The following is a 20,402-nucleotide window of genomic DNA, read 5'->3' on the forward strand; positions in this document are numbered from 1 at the left end:
AGAATTAAAGGAGCATGAAAGGGAAAATAGCAACAAAAATAAATAAATAAAACTGGTGAAAATATAATTAAATGTAATTTATTTCATCCACTCTCAGCTCCTAGGCTCGAGTTAAAGGAGGATGAAAAAGATTAAAAAATAAAAATAAACAAATAGTGCAAATGTAATAAAAACTAATTATAAAAATTATATAAATTTAATTTTGATCATTCAAATAAAATAATAATTTAAATAAAAACCACATTTTGACCTAAAAAGCTTAAATTTGAAACAATGTATTAAAATATAAAAATATTGTATAATATTGTAAGCTCTTATCATTGTCAGCTAAATGTTTGTTTTTATTCAAACTTAAAAAGTAAACAAACAAGATTTTAATTATTCTAATTTGTTATAATAAGCAAAAAAAATTAAACACTTATTTAGTATCTAATAGTGTTTGTCTGTCAAAAAAGGGATTTCTGTTCTGAAAAGTGATCATTCAATTTTAAGATTACATCAAGAATGGCACAAACAACTGTTTGAATGCTGTACAAGCACAAAAACATCATGAGTAAAGTAAAAGCTTTAGCATGAGCAGGTAACAAGCAGCACAAGGACAAATTTTGCGTTTTGACAAGCCCTTTCATTAATGTGCCGTGTCATGTATCAGCTGGCGGAGAGGCGCTCTAAGCACACAAAAGCCCTTCATTAAAGATGACCGCCCCATACTCAAAACATGGTGGCAGTGTTGCTGGGCATCAACAAAGACTGAAGTGCTCCTAGACCATTTACAAGAAGTACTTAATTACACACAATCCTATAACTTTCTATAAGTCCCATTGTTTTCCACCCTGTTGCTCATAATGCAGCATGCATGCTCTGACTAGCTCTTTCATTATTCAGTTTTCCTGTAGCAGGTCTTTTTAAATCATTTAAATTGGTGAAGATGAAAGTATATTAGGGACAGAATGAGGATGTGAAGGACCCTGAAGTGCACCCTGAAACCTTGTAACCCACTTCAACCAGACCACCAAGCCTTGTCGCCGTCCAAGAATGATTACCAGCCACAAGGGCTTCAAATGCACTGCCAGACAACCTCCCTATAATGACACAACCCAGCCCGACCCTCACATGGAGAACGGCAGGCAGATGAAGCAGTGGGCACGGCTGGGTTTGAGCTGGTAACCCAGTCCGCCTTGCAGAGGCAGGCGACTCGCATTGTGGGAAATTGCTAGCGTGTGTGAAGGTGCTTTTTCCTGTACCCGGAGTGCACTCATTCACCTCCTCCAAAACTCAGGTCTCACCACTCCAACAGAGCATCTTAATTTTTTCAACAATATTTAAGGAATTTAGCCATTTTGGAATTTAAGATGAGTTGATACTAGTGATGCACCAAGATGTTTTTTTTTTTTTTTTTTTTTTACATATATACACACAGGTGCTGGTCATATAATTAGAATATCATCAAAAAGTTGATTTCACTAATTCCATTCAAAAAGTGAAACTTGTATATTATATTCATTCATTACACACAGACTGATATATTTCAAATCTTTATTCCTTTAAATTTTTATGATTATAACTGACAACTAAGGAAAATCCCAAATTCAGTATCTCAGAAAATTAGAATATTGTGAAAAGGTTCAATATTAAAGACACCTGGTGCCACACTCTGATCAGCTAATTAACTCAAAACACCTGTAAAGGCCTTTAAGTGGTCTATCAGTCTAGTTCTGTAGGCTACACAATCATGGGGAAGACCGATTGTCCTAAAGATGACCATTGACACCTCGCACAAGGAGGGCAAGATAAAAAAGGTAATTGCAAAAGAGGCTGGCTGTTCACCAAGCACATTAATAGAGAGACGAAGGGAAGGAAAAGATGTTGTAGAATTTTTTTTACAAGCAATAGGGATAACCACACCCTGGAGAGGATTGTGAAACAAAACCCATTCAAAAATGTGGGGGAGATACACAAAGAATGGACTGCAGCTGGAGTCAGTGCTTCAAGAACTACTATGCACAGACGTATGAAAGACAATGGGTTTCAGATTTTACATTCCTTGTGTCAAGCCACTCTTGAACAACAGGAAGCATCTCACCTGGGCTAAAGACAAAAAGGACTGGACTGCTGCTGAGTGGTCCAAAGTTATGTTCTCTGATGAAAATAAATTTTGCATTTCCTTTGGAAATCAGGGTGCCAGAGTCTGGAGGAAGAGAGGAGAGGCACACAATCCGCGTTGCTTGAGGTCCAGTGTAAAGGTTCCACAGTCAGTGATGATTTGGTGTGCCATGTCATCTGCTGGTGTTGGTCCACTGTGTTTTCTGAGGTCCAAGGTCAACGCAGCCGTATACCAGGAAGTTTTAGAGCACTTCATGCTTCCTGCTGTTGACCAACTTTATGGAGATACAGATTTCATTTTCCAACAGGACTTACCTGGTTTAAGGACCATGGTATCCCTCTTTTCTTTATTGGCCAGCAAACTCACCTGACCTTAACCCCATATAAAATCTATGGGGTATTGTAAAGAGGAAGAGCTGAAGGCCACTACCAGAGCAACCTGGGCTCTCATAACACCTGAGCAATGCCACAGACTGATCGACTCCATGCCACGCCACACTGCTGCAGTAATTCAGGCAAAAGGAGCCCCAACTAAGTATTGAGTGCTGTACATGCTCATACTTTTCATGTTCATACTTTTCAGTTGGCCAAGATTTCTAAAAATCCTTTCTTTGTATTGGTCTTAAGTTATATTCTAATTTTCTCAGATACTGAATTTGGGATTTTCCTTAGTTGTCAGTTATAATCATCAAAATTAAAAGAAATAAAGATTTGAAATATATCAGTCTGTGTGTAATGAATGAATATAATATACAAGTTTCACTTTTTGATATTCTAATTATATGACCAGCACCTGTATGTATGTGTGTATATATATATATATATATATATATATATATATATATATATATATATATATATACACACACACACACACACACACACACACACACACACACACATTCAATGTGTCTGTATAGGTGAGTGTTTGCTTTATATAGTTTTTATTCATTGTTTCTATTATAATATTTAAAAAACTAAACAGTTAAACCGGTTGTTATAAAAAGTTGTCATTGGATAAATAAAATAGAACACTTTAAATTAAAATATAAAAAATGAAATGAAATGAAATGAAAGCACCTTATTGCATAGTTTCTGGTTCAGGCATTAGCAGGCCTCACTGTAAAGTCAGTGTGTTGGGCCTATACTTTCTTAATAAACACTTACTCAGCAGTAATCGCGGTCTATAAACGCTGAAATGAGGATTTCCTGACTCGGAATCACTCTCACAGTCAGTGGAACATCTGGAAGATAATCCAAATAAAGCTCATTTCGGTAATGCACTGCTTACGGTGGCTTATCTCTGTGGGGAGGGCCTTCCTCGATTACAGATTGTGGCTTTTTTCAACTGTGATGATAAAGACCTCCGTTTCTGGGGTAGACTGGTGGAGAATGGTGTTAGAGAGTTGTTAAGACTCACATTCCTCCCTCCCTCGGGTGGACACTCTAATAAAAGGCCTTTTTGAGGCCTCTTCACAGTCCCATGATCAATGGTAACAAAGCGATGTAGTGAACAGCATCCATAATAAGCCATTGAAGTCAGCACAGGATATCAGTGCGTTTAATTTTAACCAACACAGCCAAGCATATAAGTCTAGGAACAACATCCAGAGAGAAACAATAAACCATGAGCCATCAGGAATCATTGGTATTTCAGCCCAGACCGCAACCACTCTGGACTGCATGGAAAAGAATAAACCCGGGGCAATGAGCATTCCTTTCCAATGAGCATGCACTCTTCAAATTGCTTCTATTTCCAGGGGATTATAAATTACAATTTATAAGACAGAGCGTTGGTTGACAATTCATGAGGCTTTCTACAACAAATTAAGTCATGATTGAATGAGGTTTGATTCAGATCCTGTGTATATTGTCATTAATACTCAATTTGTGGCCAAATGAAAATGCATGTATGGTGTGCTGCTGGATAAACCCCCTGAGAGTCTTTACAGATATAGATTGCTGTGAGAAACCACAGCTTTATATGCTGAGGACAGTATGATCTGGGCAGCCTCAACTAAATCCAGCCTGCAGTAAAAACAGCTGAGCTGATACATGAGAGGCTGTGGGATGTGAAGTGGAAGGGAAAAAGAGGGGAATTCTCCTTGTAGAGCCGTACAGAGAGGCCTTTCTCCAGGCTAGGGGTCACAGCCAATCACAGCCGTTTCATCAAGGCCCTGTGCCGAGTCAGCTTGACCATGCAGCACATGCAAAATGCTAATGTGTATAAAGTGGGCTTTCAATGGAGCTCTCTGTTGCGTTTTATCTTTGGCATTACCAGCAAACAGACCAAACCAAATGTTGAAGTAGTACTGTGGGTGGGGAAAAAAGCAAGTCTTCCTCTGGAGATTTCCTGTCATATTATGTATGTATGGATGGATAAATGGATGTACAGATGGATGGATGTGTGGATGTATGGATGGATCTACGGATGAATGGATGAACGGATGGATGTACGCATGGATGGATGGATGGATGCATGCATGTATGAATGGATGGATGTTCGGACATACGGATGGACAGATGTATGGATGGATGGATGTATGTATGGAGGGATGTATGGACGGACGGACGGACGTATGTATGTATGTATGTATGTATGAACGGACGTACAGTACAGACCAAACGTTTGGAAACATTACTATTTTTAATGTTTTTGAAAGAAGTTTCTTCTGTTCATTAAGCCTGCATTTATTTGATCAAAAATACAGAAAAAAACAGTAATATTGTGAAATAATTACAACTAAAAATAATAGTTTTCTATTTGAATATACTTTAAAAAAAATTCTTTATTCCTGTGATTCAAAGCTGAATTTTCAGCATCTTTACTCCATTCTTCAGTGTCACATGTAACATCCAGTCTATCACATGATCATTTAGAAATCATTCTAATATTCTGATTTATTATGAGTGTTGGAAACAGTTCTGCTGTCTAATATATTTGATGAATAAAAGGTTAAAAAGAACTGCATTTATTAAAAAAAAAAAACATTCTAATAATATATATTCTAATAATATATTTTCTTTACTATCACTTTTTATCAATTTAACACATCCTTGCTGAATAAAAGAAAAAAATTACTGACCCCAAATTACTGACCAGTAGTGTATATTGTTATTACAAAATATTTATATTTTAAAAACATAGCTTCTTTTTTTTTTTTTTTTTTTACTTTTTTTTCCCATCAAAGTATCCTAAAAAAATCATCATATTAGAATGATTTCTAAAGAATCATCTTTGCATCACAGAAATAAATGATAATTTAAAGTATAATAAATTTAAAAACAATTATTTTAAATTGTAATAATATATCACAATATTAAATTTTTTTCTGTATTTTTGATAAAATAAATGCAGGCTTGATGAGCAGAAGAAACTTCTTTCAAAAACATTAAAAATAGTAATGTTTCCAAACTTTTGGTCTGTACTGTATATATGCATGTATGTATGTTTGTATGTATGTATGGACAGACAGACGGATGGAAGCATGAATGCATGTATGTACGGACGCAACTCTAATGAGTCCTGAGCCTGGGTCAAACTGATCATCTCGTCTGCCCCATTCTGATCGATCCTCTTCTTCTGGAGACTTCCAGTCTAATTGTGACTATGGTGAGTGAAAAACCAGGTGCCATAGACATTGAGTGCATTATTTCACATGCATCAACAAGGAAAGTGATTCCCAAAACTCTCTACAAAAAATTATAAATTGGTGGATGAAGTACATTCTTATTTAGAAGAAACTTAAAGTACCCAGTCCCCTATTGTCTATAATCAAATGGGTTGCTACATCTGCCATGGCAGGGCTGTACTGAATCAATGCTGGACAATTATAATTGGTAGAAAAAAAAACTGATGTTATGTAGTCTGTAGTTGTTAAAACGAAATTCCACTGAATTGAACATGCCCATAGAGTGGCCTGAAGTGTAAAGATGAAATATGCTGTTCTGGCCCCTCCTCTTTCAATCTGACACTGCTTTCTCCAGAGACCCAGTCGGGAAGTGTCATGTTTGTTTCAAAGCAAATTCCAAAAATACCAAGAATGGAACCTTAGGGAGGAGGAAACAAATCCAAGCCAACCATAGAAACAAGCAACAAATACAGTTCACTTCCTGATCCCCTGAAGGGACAGTTCATCCAAAAATAAAACAATTGACTCATAAGACCCATGCAATCAATAGCAAACAACTGTGCACTGCTAATCAAGGTCTTTTACCCCCAAATAGCAATACGCTAGTAGAGGTTTACGACTTTTCAATAACACAGAAAACAAGTGGTTTTAAGAGAGAAAAATAATACCGAGAAAAGCCTTTGTGAAACAATGGGGAAGGACTACTGTAGCACGTCATCTTATTCACATAGGAAGAATGGCCCTTTAAATCATTTTAAAGCAAATGGCATGACAGTCACAGTACATAAAAACGATCTCTGTATCCCAGTTCCTGTGCTAGGGCTTCCTGAACACACTCAATTACTTCCCTCATATCACACTCCTGGCTGGCACACCCAGCATTATGACACATGACACTCTGCCCTAAAGTTCAGCAGTCAAATCAGAACAGGATTACTGTTGGGGAGTAACTTTTCTGCCATGCTGTATTAAACACATAGCTTTACAATTGAGTGCCCTTAATGTAAACACGCTTCTCTTAAAACATACATAATTTTGGGATATCCAATTCTAAAGACTTGCTGCAGTTCAGCTCCAGTTTTCAACCCATTTATAAACCGGTTTATAGCTTTATAAATTAAACTGCATTTTTTTGTTTTCAGTTGGCACGATAGGTATCATGAAACAGCAATGAATAACAATTGTTTATAGCACATATTAATCTAGGTTAAAATGATAGTTCACCCAAAAGAAAAATTCTGTCAATAATTACTCACCTCTGTGTCGTTCTAAACGCGCTAGTCCTCAAATTAAGATATTTTTGATTAAATCAGAGAACTTTTTGACCCTGAATAGACAGCAACACGACTGAAATGTTCAAGGCCCAGAAAGGAAGTTAGGACATTGTTAAAATAGTCCATGTGACATCATTGGCTCAATATTAACTTCATGAAGATACAAGAATACTTTTTGTGCTTTAATTAATAAATATAATAATTTTTATTGTTAAAGTATGCTAGTACATGTAATGCTGCTTAATAAATGCTGTAAAAAAATGCTTTAACTGTGGTTTCGGAGAGGAGGACATAAAATGCTGCTGAGGTCCAAAGAAAACAAATGTTTAACTTCAGATCAGAAATGTTGAAAAGATTGATTGGCTCTCATTTTATCTCAAATCAGGATAGCTTCCTGAACAGAGCTCATGGTCTGAAGGAGTAAAATAATACTGCAAGGGCCAAGATCTACAGTGCATGTAGACTCTGAGGAGGGGTCTCAATCACGCCTGTTAATATCAGCAGAAAAAAATGGTTGGTTATGTCTCTAAAATCTGATATTGTGTGGACACATTCAAAGCCAAAAAAATAGGCAATACATGCTATAGTATGCACCTGTGGCTACATGCTGTTTTCACCAAACGTCTTGGAAATTGTAGACACTGTTCTTGCAGAAAAACCAATTGTGATTAGAAGTTAAAAAAAAACTTTTAATGGCTTATTGTTTTAGTAGAACCTTCAACACTGAGTGCATCCGCAGTGAGGCCGAAAGTCCTCATGGGAACTAGTAATGACAGTGATTGATTTTTTTTCCCCCACAGCACATCAATTAAAAAACAGAAACCAGGGCACATACATTAAGTCCTAAATGGTTTGTTCTCTTTAAGTAGTGTACTACATCTAACATAAATATTTCTCCAAAACAATTCACAAAAAGAACCTTTAAATCTTGTAGTTTAAAAAAAGAATTGAGTTCACACAATAGAAAAGTAATATTATCCATGGAGTGGTAACTATCATCTTTGGTTAGGGGCCAGTAAGAGTTGAAGATTTTCAGCCTCTAGGATTTCTGTGGTTGTTATTTTACGTACACTTGAAAAACCTAGCTTGGTAAAGTGCTCCCAGACCTCTCAGAAGCAATGCCAATGCAACAGAAGTACCCAAACCCACAGGCAGTGAGAGAGAATGAGAAACAAAGAGAAGGAGGTCATAGAGGGAAGAGAGTGGGAGCATTTCAGATGAAGAGCAACTTTTCAAGTTAAAATGTTTGTTACCAAATGACAGAGGGAAAAAGTAGCCAAACTCACTTAATGGACACACTTAATCCATTAACTTAATCCCAGATGACTCCATTCAAACACACACTCCAAAATCAAATCATCCTCCTGTTAAGGTGTCCATTTGTAGCACTTTCTTAAGTGATGCAGAGGTGTTTGCCAGGGTTAGGGGCCATTTAGAACTGAATGCATGCCTTTTAAATTCCAATTCAATCTGATATGATTTTGAATGGAAGCAGCAAACAGGATTGAAATATTCAAAGGGGTCATATGATGTGATTTCAATTTCTTTTCTCTTTGGAGTGTTACAAGCTCTTGGTGCATAAAAAAGGTCTGTGAAGTTGCAAAGACTAAAGTCTCAAATCCAAAGAGATACTCTTTATGAAAGTCAAGAGTCAACCGCGCCTTCCTAAAACAGATCGTTCTAACATGTACTACGTCACGATGTGGGAAGATTTGCATAACACCGCCCAAATGTTCACGCAAAGACTGATGCTGAATGCTAGCACAAGCAATCGAATGATAGAGCCATCAATAAATAAAACTGTAGAACAACACAAATAGAGCAGTACACTGTCTATAGAACAGTAGAATGAACAATAGATGGAACAAACAGTAAAACGGGTTGTTCAAATCAGAATTTTGCCCAACCCCATCACAAGAGTCTACAGCAGCAGAAGAGAGCCTGGTTAAAATGGATTGTGGGTAGTTACAGCACTGAAATACAGCCTGCAAAAGTGCCACAATCATTTAGCGAACAGTTTTAGGTAGAAAACAATCATTCACTGACATCTCTTCCGCTTAAGTCTACTCTAAGTGGAGAAGAAGAGAAGAACAGCAGTGTGGTATAGAATGTCCCTGGGGTGCTGTGGGCCAATCCTGTGGCAGAGATGGAGCCAGTATGGCCCTGTCTATTGAGACAAGAAAACAAGAAAACTACAGTACAATCACGATGTTCTAGGCTTTGCAGCCAGGGATTATGAAACCATGCTGCAAAACTGACATTTAGGATTGTTTATTAATTGTGATGAGAAAAACTGTGATTAGCAAATTGCATCTTTGTTAAAAGTTTATGCAAGAAAGACTCTCATGAGAGACTTGTATGCTAAGGAAAGCATTTTTGTGGTCTTGATGCAGCCTCCACGGTGTACTGTTAATGATGGATCTTTGAGGTTTAACTGCAAAGTCATGCTTTTACATTGCCTGTAAAACAGCATGATGGCACATTGAGGCTGGGTGTCAGAATGCTTGCATCAATGTGTGTGTGTGTGTGTGTGTGTGTGTGTGTGTGTGTGTGTGTGTGTGTGTGTGGGTCTGTGGGCATCTGGTGCACAGCTGTAACTCTTCTCCACACAGTGTTGTGGAGTGCATCCTTGCTGGAGGTCAGTCAGCAGTAATGAACTCCCACCCATGACGATGCCTCCACAGTCATTTCACTGTTGCAGAGTCAGCAACAGTCTTCAGCGCTGAAGATGCTGAAAAACCTGTACTAATGGAAGACTATCTATCTCAAAGACACAATGAAAATAAATGCATTAGGTTCATTACATGATATGCTCAAACAACAATTTGTAGCAAAATGCTGATTACCTCAAAATATTATTTTTCTGCGAGGCACTTGCAATGGAAGTAAAGGTTTAGATGATTCAAAAAGAAGAAATATGAATCCTACAATGTAATTTATTTATTTATTTATTTTAAGTTGTAAAGCAGATTGAATTATTTTTAAAGTTGCTTTAGGGTTTGTTGTTAAAATAAAAGGCAATACAAAATATAAAATAAATACTTAGTATAAACTAAGTATAACAGTAATAATATAAAACTAAACTTTCATTTTGTTTATTTCTTGTGCCTATTCTATTGAAATTGTGAATATTTTAACATTTACAAATTGCCATTCACTTTCATTGTAACTTCCTCACTGTAAATCAGATTTTTACTTTTTTTTTATATAAAATGAGCAACATTTATTTATTGGTTTCTTTCTTTCTTTGTTGATCAATATTATGCCACAAAAGCGGTCAACTGAATTTAACTGCACTGATTTCTAAATAAATCAGTGATACTAACCTAATAACAAATAACAAAAAAGAACGTGGTTCCATTTCATTCCCTAGATTTGTTGTTTACAGTGGGGCAACCCTAAAAATTTTGTCACTTCTTAGGAAGTGAACCGTTGTGGTGGGCGATATAGCCTCAAAATTGCATTATGATATTTCACGAATATTTGTGATAAAGATAATTTTCAATCAATTCAAGTTTATTTGTATAGCACTATTTACGATACAAATCATTGCAAAGCAACTGTACAGAAATGTAACTTTACTCATGACGATATAGAAAACTGACTGAAACATTGGTGATCCAGCCTGCCAGCTGGAAACAAAATTAGGGACATTTTCAATCCTTTTCCAATGAGCTATTGTCATCGATGACGGACACTACCTAATTTGTGTAAATCTATTGTCATAAGGTGGCAGCAGCAGCTGTGTGTTCGACTTCGACGAGTGGTTTTCTCCCATTTCATTTCTTGGATTAACATCAAGGACACTGACAGCAGCTAGTAAATTAGGCGCGGTCACTTTAAGAGATAATACATCCAATTTAACCATTAACTCCATACCGAAATCCCAGATAGTTAGACAATGAAAATATAAATAAAAAATAAATAAATATAAAAATGATTTGTGTTTGGGATGCTGTGAGCATGGAGACTGTAGTGTGCAACATAAGTTTGAAAACGTTACGCTTAAATGTTTAATATGAATAAACATTGCTCATAAACGACTGCTGAGGTAGTATTCTCAAGTGAAGCGAGTTGAGGCTTGGACCCGGAAACAGCGCTTTTTACGTCATCACTTAACAACTGAATTGCATCTATTGCTATTTACACTTAGTGGAAATAGCCGCTGTCAAAATGTATTATTGTAAATTATCGTGGACGGTGTGATATGGCACACCCCTAGAGCAATGACTACTCTACTAGGGAGCTCACTAAGACACACAGTAAGTGTTGGACTTTCGATAACCAGGACTCAATAACCAGAAAGATATGTGCTTCCAGGCCTAGTTTTGTCTTTACTGGGAGATGAAAACAGACGCTTTTTACCAGTTTGCTTCAGAACAGAAAGTCTTGACTGTCTTTATTCTGGCTTCCTTACAGTCATCTCAGGACATCCTGACTACACTGATCAGTGCCTAGAAGAATAGAGGACTTCCTGTATGTTCGCTGTTTTCTTCTAAGGAATAAGGAACAGCGGGAATAACATACCATTCTTCAGCCACTCCTAAGACATTCATGCAATGAAGGGGAAGTTCCAAGTTGCATTCTTTGCCAAACTCAATTACAAAAGGAAATCAAAAATATTTCCAACCATTAAAATGGTGCGTGTATATAATTAGTAATAAAATTACCAAGAAAGAACAAAGAACAGTCCTTTCTTTGATCTTTTGACTTGGGTCAACAATCACCTAGCAACCAACCAAACACCCTAGCGATTAGTGTTGGGCGATATGGTCGTATCGTCAGCCCGTGAGATCGACGATACACAATATTATCGAGCATGGGTGGAGCAAGAGAGAGACTCTTTGTTCTTGTCATAGCATAACTATTGGGTGTTTTAAACCGCGCAGGTGTGCGAGAGAGAGCCTATGGAGTCAACAATAATCAAAAAAAAAAAAAACTTTCAAACATACTGACTGATTTAACTAACGTTAAATATAAAAATACTGTATTTAAAACAGCTAGTTCATACAAAGTCGGACGCAACTGTCATATCGCACGTCCGCATCTGCGCAGGGAAGTTATCAGTCTAAATGTTCTGCAAAATCAGTCAACGGTGAAAATCAATAGCAGATTTCATTTAAAGTCCAACAGTTAAACACTAATATTGGGCATAAACGAACATTTAAATATAAAGTATTTAGAACAGGCAAGTTGATATATTTGTAGTTAAGTTGAATTGAACTGATGCATCAGTCATACAGCGCTCCGGACCGCGCGCCTCATGAGCTCGACGCACCATCACAGAAACAAGAATGAGATGCAGTCTAACATAACTGTGGCATTAAACTCCGTTAGTGAGGGCTCGTTTAATATATTGCACATACAGTATATAGGCCGTTTAGATTACTTGTTAAAGTGCAATGAAACACCTTATATCTGCAGACGATGTACGTCTGTTTGTGGATGGAGACTTTGTAACGACCAAAACTATGTATTTTGCATGCATCACATTATAGTGCGGTGTGAATGAAAATAATAACAAGGCGGCAGATTGAACTTATTATCCATAGTGGTTCTCACTTAGTCCTTCTACGTCATCACCACATAGTGTGTTTTATAAGTTAAGTGATCAGTCTTTAAGAAAAGGACTACGTGAGAACCATGCACTATGGATGATAAGTTCGCTCTGCCGCCTTGTTAATTATTTTGTCTTTACTTTATTTGTGACACCAAGAAAGAGTTAATCTCTCATGTATGAGAAGAGCGCGTTGCCGTATACCAGCCATTAAATGTGTGGGACACCAACTCGTCGTTTTCTATCTCTTTCATTTCATGGATTTAACGAATTATCCGAGTCAAAGCGGACAGTTTCAGTGACTACAGGCTCTAATCCTCCTGCGCGTGCGAGGTGTGTGTGTGTGAAATGCGGGCAGTGAAATTAAGTGAAATAGCTGGGCAGTTTAAAAAGCCGAATTATAATAAGCAGCCTAATAAAAGTAATAGTTATTATTATTATAATATAATACATTAATAGGAAAATGAGCCTAATATCGTCTTGATTATCGACAGAGAATTCTGCTTATGTCTATATCTCTGACGATCGTCGATACACGATACTATCGTCTATCGGCACAACCCTACTAGCGATATTTTTTTTTTTCTTCAGTAAAGATCTAGTTTATGTAACAATCCACATCATCTTCAATGTTTACTATCAAAGCAGTACCTTGCCCTGAAATATTGTCCATTGTCAAGACTCAAAAACAGGAGCATTGAGCCATAAAGATGTCGAAAATAAAAGGTCAATCCAGAAGTTCTCTCAATGAAGCAGCAGAGCCCAGCTGTGCCTGTCGTGTAACTCCATCCGCCTAGCTTTTGCTTGCATTGGGACATGATTGTTTTACGACTCCTCTTTATTTGGATTGATGATAAAGCTGTTGCTATTTGTTTTCTGAGACAATAGGGCCAAAAAACGACTCCCGCTGCTCAGTGAGGCCCACAAATCAGTGCAGCCCTTCAGACATCACACAGACAAACACAGATCCTCCACAGACACGTGCTACAAAACACAACTACCTGAGATCACATCCACACCAGAACAAAGGTCCAGAGCTTCACTTCCTGTTCATCAAATATTCTGTTCCAAACTCACTTTTATAATAGGGATGTGCATTCAAAAAGTTCACGTCTCAAGACACCCATACATTAGGTGTTTTTTTTTTGTGCTTCACATCACAAGTTTACTCCATAATTGTTGCCTAAACGTTGATGCCAATTGCTGTCTGACAAATAGGGCTGATATGCATTTCAAAAAATGACAACTTAACCAATCACAAAATTAAAGTGAGGCAGCATTGTGGCACCTTTGTATATAGTGGAGCGTTGTTTGAAGTTAAAAAAAAGTGAAATGTAAATTATTGGTTGATCAATATGGATTTCTCAATTGCCGATGTCAATAAAATTAAAGTTAGGGTAGCCAATGTTTTATGCATAATACAATTTAAAAATAGCACAAGACCCTTTAAAGTTATTAAAGGGTTAATGGAGATATTTTTAGATTTCTATGCCTCTATTAAAAGTCCAGTCCATAACAAGATTGTCTCTCGCAAAAGACTTGGATTCAACCACTCGATTCATCTGGATTACTTTAACAATCTCTCTATTAACTTTTTGAAGCATCAAAGTTTTGGTGCAAGAGACAGAAATCTCTAAAGATTCATTAAAATATATTCACTTGCAATTCAAAGAAGAACAAAAGTCTTAAGGGTTTGGAACAACATGAGGTTGACTAAATGATGACAATTTTCATTTTTGGTCGAAACCAACCCTTTTAACATCAATAAAATTAAAAGACAAAAAAAATGATACAAATTTCAACAAACAGAAATACAATCCATTGACAAGTTTCAGTAGAATCTGGATGAGATAAAGTAAAGAGAAGAACACTTCAGCCAAGTCAAACCGATTAAAATGGCCAGATATCACCTGAATAACCTGACTGGTCGATATATTGGTCTATCCAAGAGGAAATATTGTATTTTAATAAACAATCACTGCTGTCAACATTCACTTCAATAAACAATGACTTCCACACACTAGAGTACATTCTGCCAGTACTTATTTTAAAACAGCTCCACAACAAAAGCAGCTAAAAATGAATGCTCTCAGAGGACATATTAGATGTTCCAGACAATGCCTGTAGCACAGCTTGCCAAAAGACGAGAGAGAGCGATTGACGGTGGGGCGAGAGTAAGGGTGATCTGCACAGAATACTCTCTCTGACCTGAGGCCATGTAACGAACCAGAATGACTACAGCAGGGGAGGCTAAGAACTATGCCGCAAAGCAAGTTCCTCTTGTTTGTTGGTGAAACCCAAGACAGCACAGCAGACCCACTCAGGTATGAGATAGAGGTGCTAGCCAGAGACTAGTTTGAGGAAGCACACAATGAATCAGCTGGTTCCAATCGTTATGAGACTGTCTGATACCAAATGGGCAAGAATCACTTAAAACTTTATGCTAAACAAATCTTGGGTTTCCTGGAAAGTGCTTCATTTATGATGCTGTCACAAATCTGGCCTATCAATGAGAGTCAAGACTATTCCATTGGAAAATCCATTAGGAAGCCCTTCACAAACATGTGGTTCCAGAAACAGGCAGAGCTGATGATCACTTTATTTTTCTAAGCCCATTAAAGCAGTATAGTACCATTAGCCTGACTTTGGTGCTTGAGTTAAGCTTTATCATGAACACTAATGCTGAACCTGAGAAGCAGGTCTTTCTTTACTCTAGGCTATTCAACTCGCTTTCTATCATGCAAACGTAATGATGAAGATGATGATAAAGTTGTGCAAGTGCTGGTCAGTTCGGCCTGCAGAAGTACAGCTGCTCTTCACCTGCTCTAGGCCATGACTGACTACAAAGAGACCAGGGGCTGTTTCAACAGTTTCCTTTTAACACTCTTTATTTCTCAACTGAAATGATCATTTGGTCAACATTTTAGTAACCATCAAATTTTTATCAAATGAATAAATACATAGACAAATGCAACAAAAAAATTGACATTTAGAAGTGATTTGATTTAACTGTGATTGACTTTTGTGATTAAACCCATTAGAATAGCGGTTTGAGCACATATGTGTTATGATGCTCTGACATAAGTCTACTGTCAAAGAGTTTCTGAAGGAGCTGACGCAATTACTCAACACAGTTTAGTTGTACACTGTGATTATGTGCGGTGTAGAAAGAAATGTCGCCAAATTGGACAGACACAAAAACATCACACAGTGTTAACAGCATTTTGGTGTTAACAAACAAATGGCAGCAATATGGACCAAAGGAAAGCCGTTAGCTGTGTAAATAGAAGATCTGTTTACTGTAAAACGAGTTTCATGTCAGAAAATGGCTAATACCACCTATAATATTTACATTACATACTTCCTAAAATTATAACACTAAGCATGTATTAAATATAAATGTCACATTTTAGTAATTTAACGATTTAATTTTTATTTAAATGTTATTTTATTCAATCATTGTTTAATCATTTAAATGTTATTTAATTCTTACATTTATCTGCCATGAACCCTTAAAGGACTGTGAACCCCCTGAAGAAATATACAGTAGCTGCAAAGGGACCATTTAAATTCATAACTGTCAGCAAACGGCAAACTGAAGGGAATAATTATCAAACGGCCAACACCTTTTTTCCCCGCACACACACATCTAATGATTCATATGCACGCTGATTCAGTTTCAAAGCTCACTTGCGTGTCACACTTCTCTGTCGTGTGCTCTCATGTTTCACAGACAGCTTCACAATACCTTTTAACAAATTATCGAGGTCTCCCATCTGCATGTTACTCAGCAAAAGAGTATGTTAATTGAATGTAGACAACATTGCTAAATGCTAGGAATACAATGAGTGGAGTTACATAATGCCATCAGTGGTTACTGTAGGAGGAAGCTTTGTAAGTTGTCTCAGCATCAACATGTGCAGCTTGGCACGACAGCATGCCAGATTGGATCCATCCAAGTAATGGCAAACACACCAGTTAATAAAGACACAACCTCCACCCATCCTAAAGAAAAAAAAAAATCATTTACACCAAAGTGCCTTTCTTATCTGTTATCTAACAAGGAAGCAGCGCATAACACGACAGATAAGTTTCAATGGTTTCCCTCTGTCAAGGAAAAACGAAAGAGCTGTGCCGCCCATTCATCTCACAATAAAAATGTGCCTGTGTAGCATCAACAGCAAAGTGCAATTTATTGTTACATACCAAAACTAAACTGTGAATTGTGTGCTGTTCCATGTGAAAATTGCACTAGGAAAATCTGAATTTACTGTCATACTGTGTCCAAGTGTTGCACAACAAACTGCGAAGAAAAACACGAAAAGCCTGTCATTAAAGTCATCACTTGTGGAAAGCAGGAGGAAGAAAAGATTCTGTTAGACACATTGTGACACATGTTCATCTTGGAAAGGAATCTGCTTCCTGTTGCACAAGAACATGTTCATCTTGAATGATTTGCTTGTACTCTCGAGAAGAGCCAGTTGGCTCCACATGTGTAAGAGCTGGGCAGGCTTGTGGGGAGTTGCCTGGAAAGTCTGTGATCATGAACGAGAGAAGAGAGAGAAAGTGTGGACTTACGTCAAATGCTTCCCGCCGCAGCCCTTCGGTGTTCCTCAGCCAGCATCGGCTCAGCTCGCTTAGCTCCAGGATGGGCTGAACTTTCAACCGAACCGTGTCGCCTGACTGCCGAATCATCTCAACGATCTCATCCCTGTTCTTGTTCTCCACATTTCGCCCGTTGATCTCCACCAGCCTGTCTCCGGGGACCAAACCAAGAGCCAGGTCCTTGGTGCCGGCACCTGGTTCCGCAAAGTGGACCACTCTGCGATATACCCCTCCATCCGTGCCACGGTCCAACATGGTGGTGCGCCGCAAGGAGAACCCAAAATCTCCAGTGTTCCGCCTCTGGAGAACCAACTCCCGAACTTCGGGCGTCTGCGGTGGCACTACAGCAGGCAAGCGCAGGTCTGCAGGAAACGTCTTATTCACAATTTCAGGAACCTGCACATTTTTCCGAGTAGAAGGCTGTTGCTGATGATGCTGAAGACTTGGCTTACGTTGGGGGTCAAAGATCTTGGTTTCAACTTGTGGAGACGGGGCAGCCGAGTTCTGCCCAGAAGGAGTGGAACCTTCAGATGGACTTTCATCTTTACTCCTCTGAGAAAAGGAGAAGCGCTTCATGATGGAACCCATTTGTGAGTTCTGCATGGCGAGGGAGCCGAATCTGGCCGCCCGCTCCTTGACAGAGCTCCGGTGTCCATCTTGGCCATAATCACCCTTCAGATCATCGCTGGAACTGGCCGCGCTGAGCTGATCTGCATCCAGGACCATGCTGCTGCGGTTACTGAGGCCGTCCGACTCAATGTCAGTAAGGTTGAGCTCAGTGCTGCTGGCGACTTTAATCGGGATCGGGTTCGAGATCTCCAGCTTGTTCTTGGAGTCCCGTTTGGAGCTCCGGTTGAGGTTGAAGAAACCCCGTCTCATGCTCATCTCATCAAGGCTTCGGAGCTCAGCCGCTGACATCCGTTCCCTCCGGTCTCTCTTGTCTTTTTTCTCCTTCCTAACGCCATCCTTCTCCTTGTCTTTTTTCATCAAGTTAAACATACTGTCCCCAAATGTAGTCTACGTTCCACTACAGAAGCACCAATGTTTTCACAAGTAAAGGATTTTTCCATACAGAGAGGTTTCTGTACATCCAGAGTGGATTAATTATGGCTCCCTGGAAAAAGAAAAATACTTGTATCATCTTTCATGTTTCTTTGCACATTTAGAATCTTTTAGACACCAATCAATTCATAATTTCCTACTGAACTGTAAATGAACATCCTGCCTTTCAATATGCAATAGCTTTGGGTGGGAAGTCGCGACCTAGTGGTTAGAGAGTTTGACTCCTAACCCTAGGGTTGTGGGTTCGAATCTCTGGCCAGCAATACCATGACTTAGGTGCCCTTGAGCAAGGCACCGAACCCCCAACTGCTCCCCGGGCGCCGCAGCATAAAAGGATGCCCACTGCTCCGGGTGTGTGTTCACAGTGTGTGTGTGTGTTCACTGCTCTGTGTGTGTGCACTTTGGATGGGTTAAATGCAGAGCACGAATTCTGAGTATGGGTCACCATACTTGGCTGAATGTCATGTCACTTTTTTTTTGAAAAAGTAAAGCCATATTTATGTAGGCTATCTATTATAATACAGGAAGGCAATTAAGGCAATTCTTGAAAGGCTTTATGCAATGCATGCTTAATGAAACCTGATACTACCTAATAGTACCTACTCTACTAGTTCTAATACTACTCATAATTGGAGTAGAATAAACGCAAAAAAAAAAAACCTTCTAGTGAACCCTAGCTTGTATAAACAATAAAGGCAGTAACATTTATTATGCTAATAATAATTAATAATGCATTATCCTAATGAATATAAGTGGGTAATCAAATTCACTAATTTAAGTATTGAATTAGACTGCTCAGTACATTGATCATTTTCATTTGCATCAGTCCCTTTATAGCACAAAATATTAGCTTTATATTATTTTTTTCTCCCTCACATGGGTTTTTGAATATGCTCAGCATGTTTGAACTAGCTTATAAAATATAAAGTCTCCTACACAGAAAAAAAAAATACTATGGCATTCATTTACAATATAAAACTTCTGGAACATTATAAATGTTTTTGCTATCACTTTTGATAAATGTAACGCAGCCTTAAATAAAAATCATTGACCCCATACTTTTGAAGTATTGTATATATATATATATATATATATATATATATATATATATATGAATCCATCTCTAGTCTGTGTTAAGTCAACTTCTCTACTAGTCTTAGCAAATACAACAGTAAGAATTATGGCATGGACAGAAAGGTTGCTGAAAGCTTATTTTAACAGAAGTACAGTGATCAATCGTTGTATTAACTAAGTAATTTTGGCAGAGACTGTCGTTACCACTGTCAATTTTTTCTAAGGAGTTCGATGATTCATTGCAATGTTGTTCATAAACAGATGGACTTGACGTGCACTTGAACTCTGACAAGAAAGGAAGGAGAGGTTTGCTCTCAACACTGTCCTCTTTTGCACTTACTATGCTACAATATAATGAAGGATTCTGCTACAACTTACAAGCCTGTGGTTTGCTACAATGTATCCCTGACGCATTAAAGCCCAGACTGATAAAAGCCAGGCGAGAGTCACATTAAAGAGAAGAAGAAACGTATATACATTTGCCCAGTCAGTCAACCGGAGCAGCCAGAGACTCGTCAATCATCTGCGGCACGAAAACCAAACGCTAACGCTCAGGATCAGCCGCTAAGGCTTTAAATTAGCTGGACACGGGCTGAAACTGTTAGACACAGACCACCAGAGTATACAGACTTTAGCGTAATTACCAAACCTATAAACCCGTGAGGTAGCTAATAGTGAATGTGACAATCCCCCGGCTACAGTTAGCAGGTCAGTTAGCATGAGTAAGTGGCTGATAAGGGTCCTTTCTTCGCCTCTATTTCCAGCAGCGGACTGCTGTTGATCCCAGGCTCACATCCCTGACATGAGATTTTACCTCCTGAAAATAACTGGATCTTATCTCGTTTACGGAATTTAAAAAGAAATGGATTTAAACATAAAAGTCCGCCTCACTTACCGTAGTGAGATGTCCAGTTTTTTTTTTTTAGCAGGGAGCAGTATTGCTTCTGTTCGCTCTATCCTCTCGGTGGACACAGCTGAACGTGAGCAGGCGAGCACTGTTGTAAATATACAGTGATAAAGGCGGTAGGTTGGCCTCATGCTGCTTATTGTTCCGTGAGAAGAAACGGCGACACCCGCTGCCTACGTTAAGAACTA

The 20,402-nt window shown here is 38.2% G+C and overlaps 1 protein-coding gene across 10 annotated transcripts in view; it reads right to left on the reverse strand.

Moving 5' to 3' along the window:
* LOC132122732 (unconventional myosin-XVIIIa-like) overlaps positions 1–20,220 on the reverse strand; it is a 102,457-nt gene extending 82,237 nt beyond the window's left edge. For 8 of the 10 annotated variants that reach the window (XM_059533091.1, XM_059533087.1, XM_059533086.1 and 5 more), the window contains exons 1-2: positions 20,203–20,220; positions 17,145–18,285 (exon numbers count right to left, since the gene is read on the reverse strand). In XM_059533091.1, the coding sequence (XP_059389074.1) occupies positions 17,145–18,170 (1,026 nt within the window). In that variant the 5' untranslated portion in view covers positions 18,171–18,285; positions 20,203–20,220. The remainder of the gene's footprint in view (positions 1–17,144; positions 18,286–20,202) is intronic. The other 2 variants (XM_059533090.1, XM_059533089.1) reach the window with 1 other exon arrangement.
* Positions 20,221–20,402: the final 182 nt, after the last annotated feature.

Source organism: Carassius carassius, chromosome 41 (assembly GCF_963082965.1).
Source record: "Carassius carassius chromosome 41, fCarCar2.1, whole genome shotgun sequence".
Taxonomy (NCBI): Eukaryota; Metazoa; Chordata; class Actinopteri; order Cypriniformes; family Cyprinidae; genus Carassius; species Carassius carassius.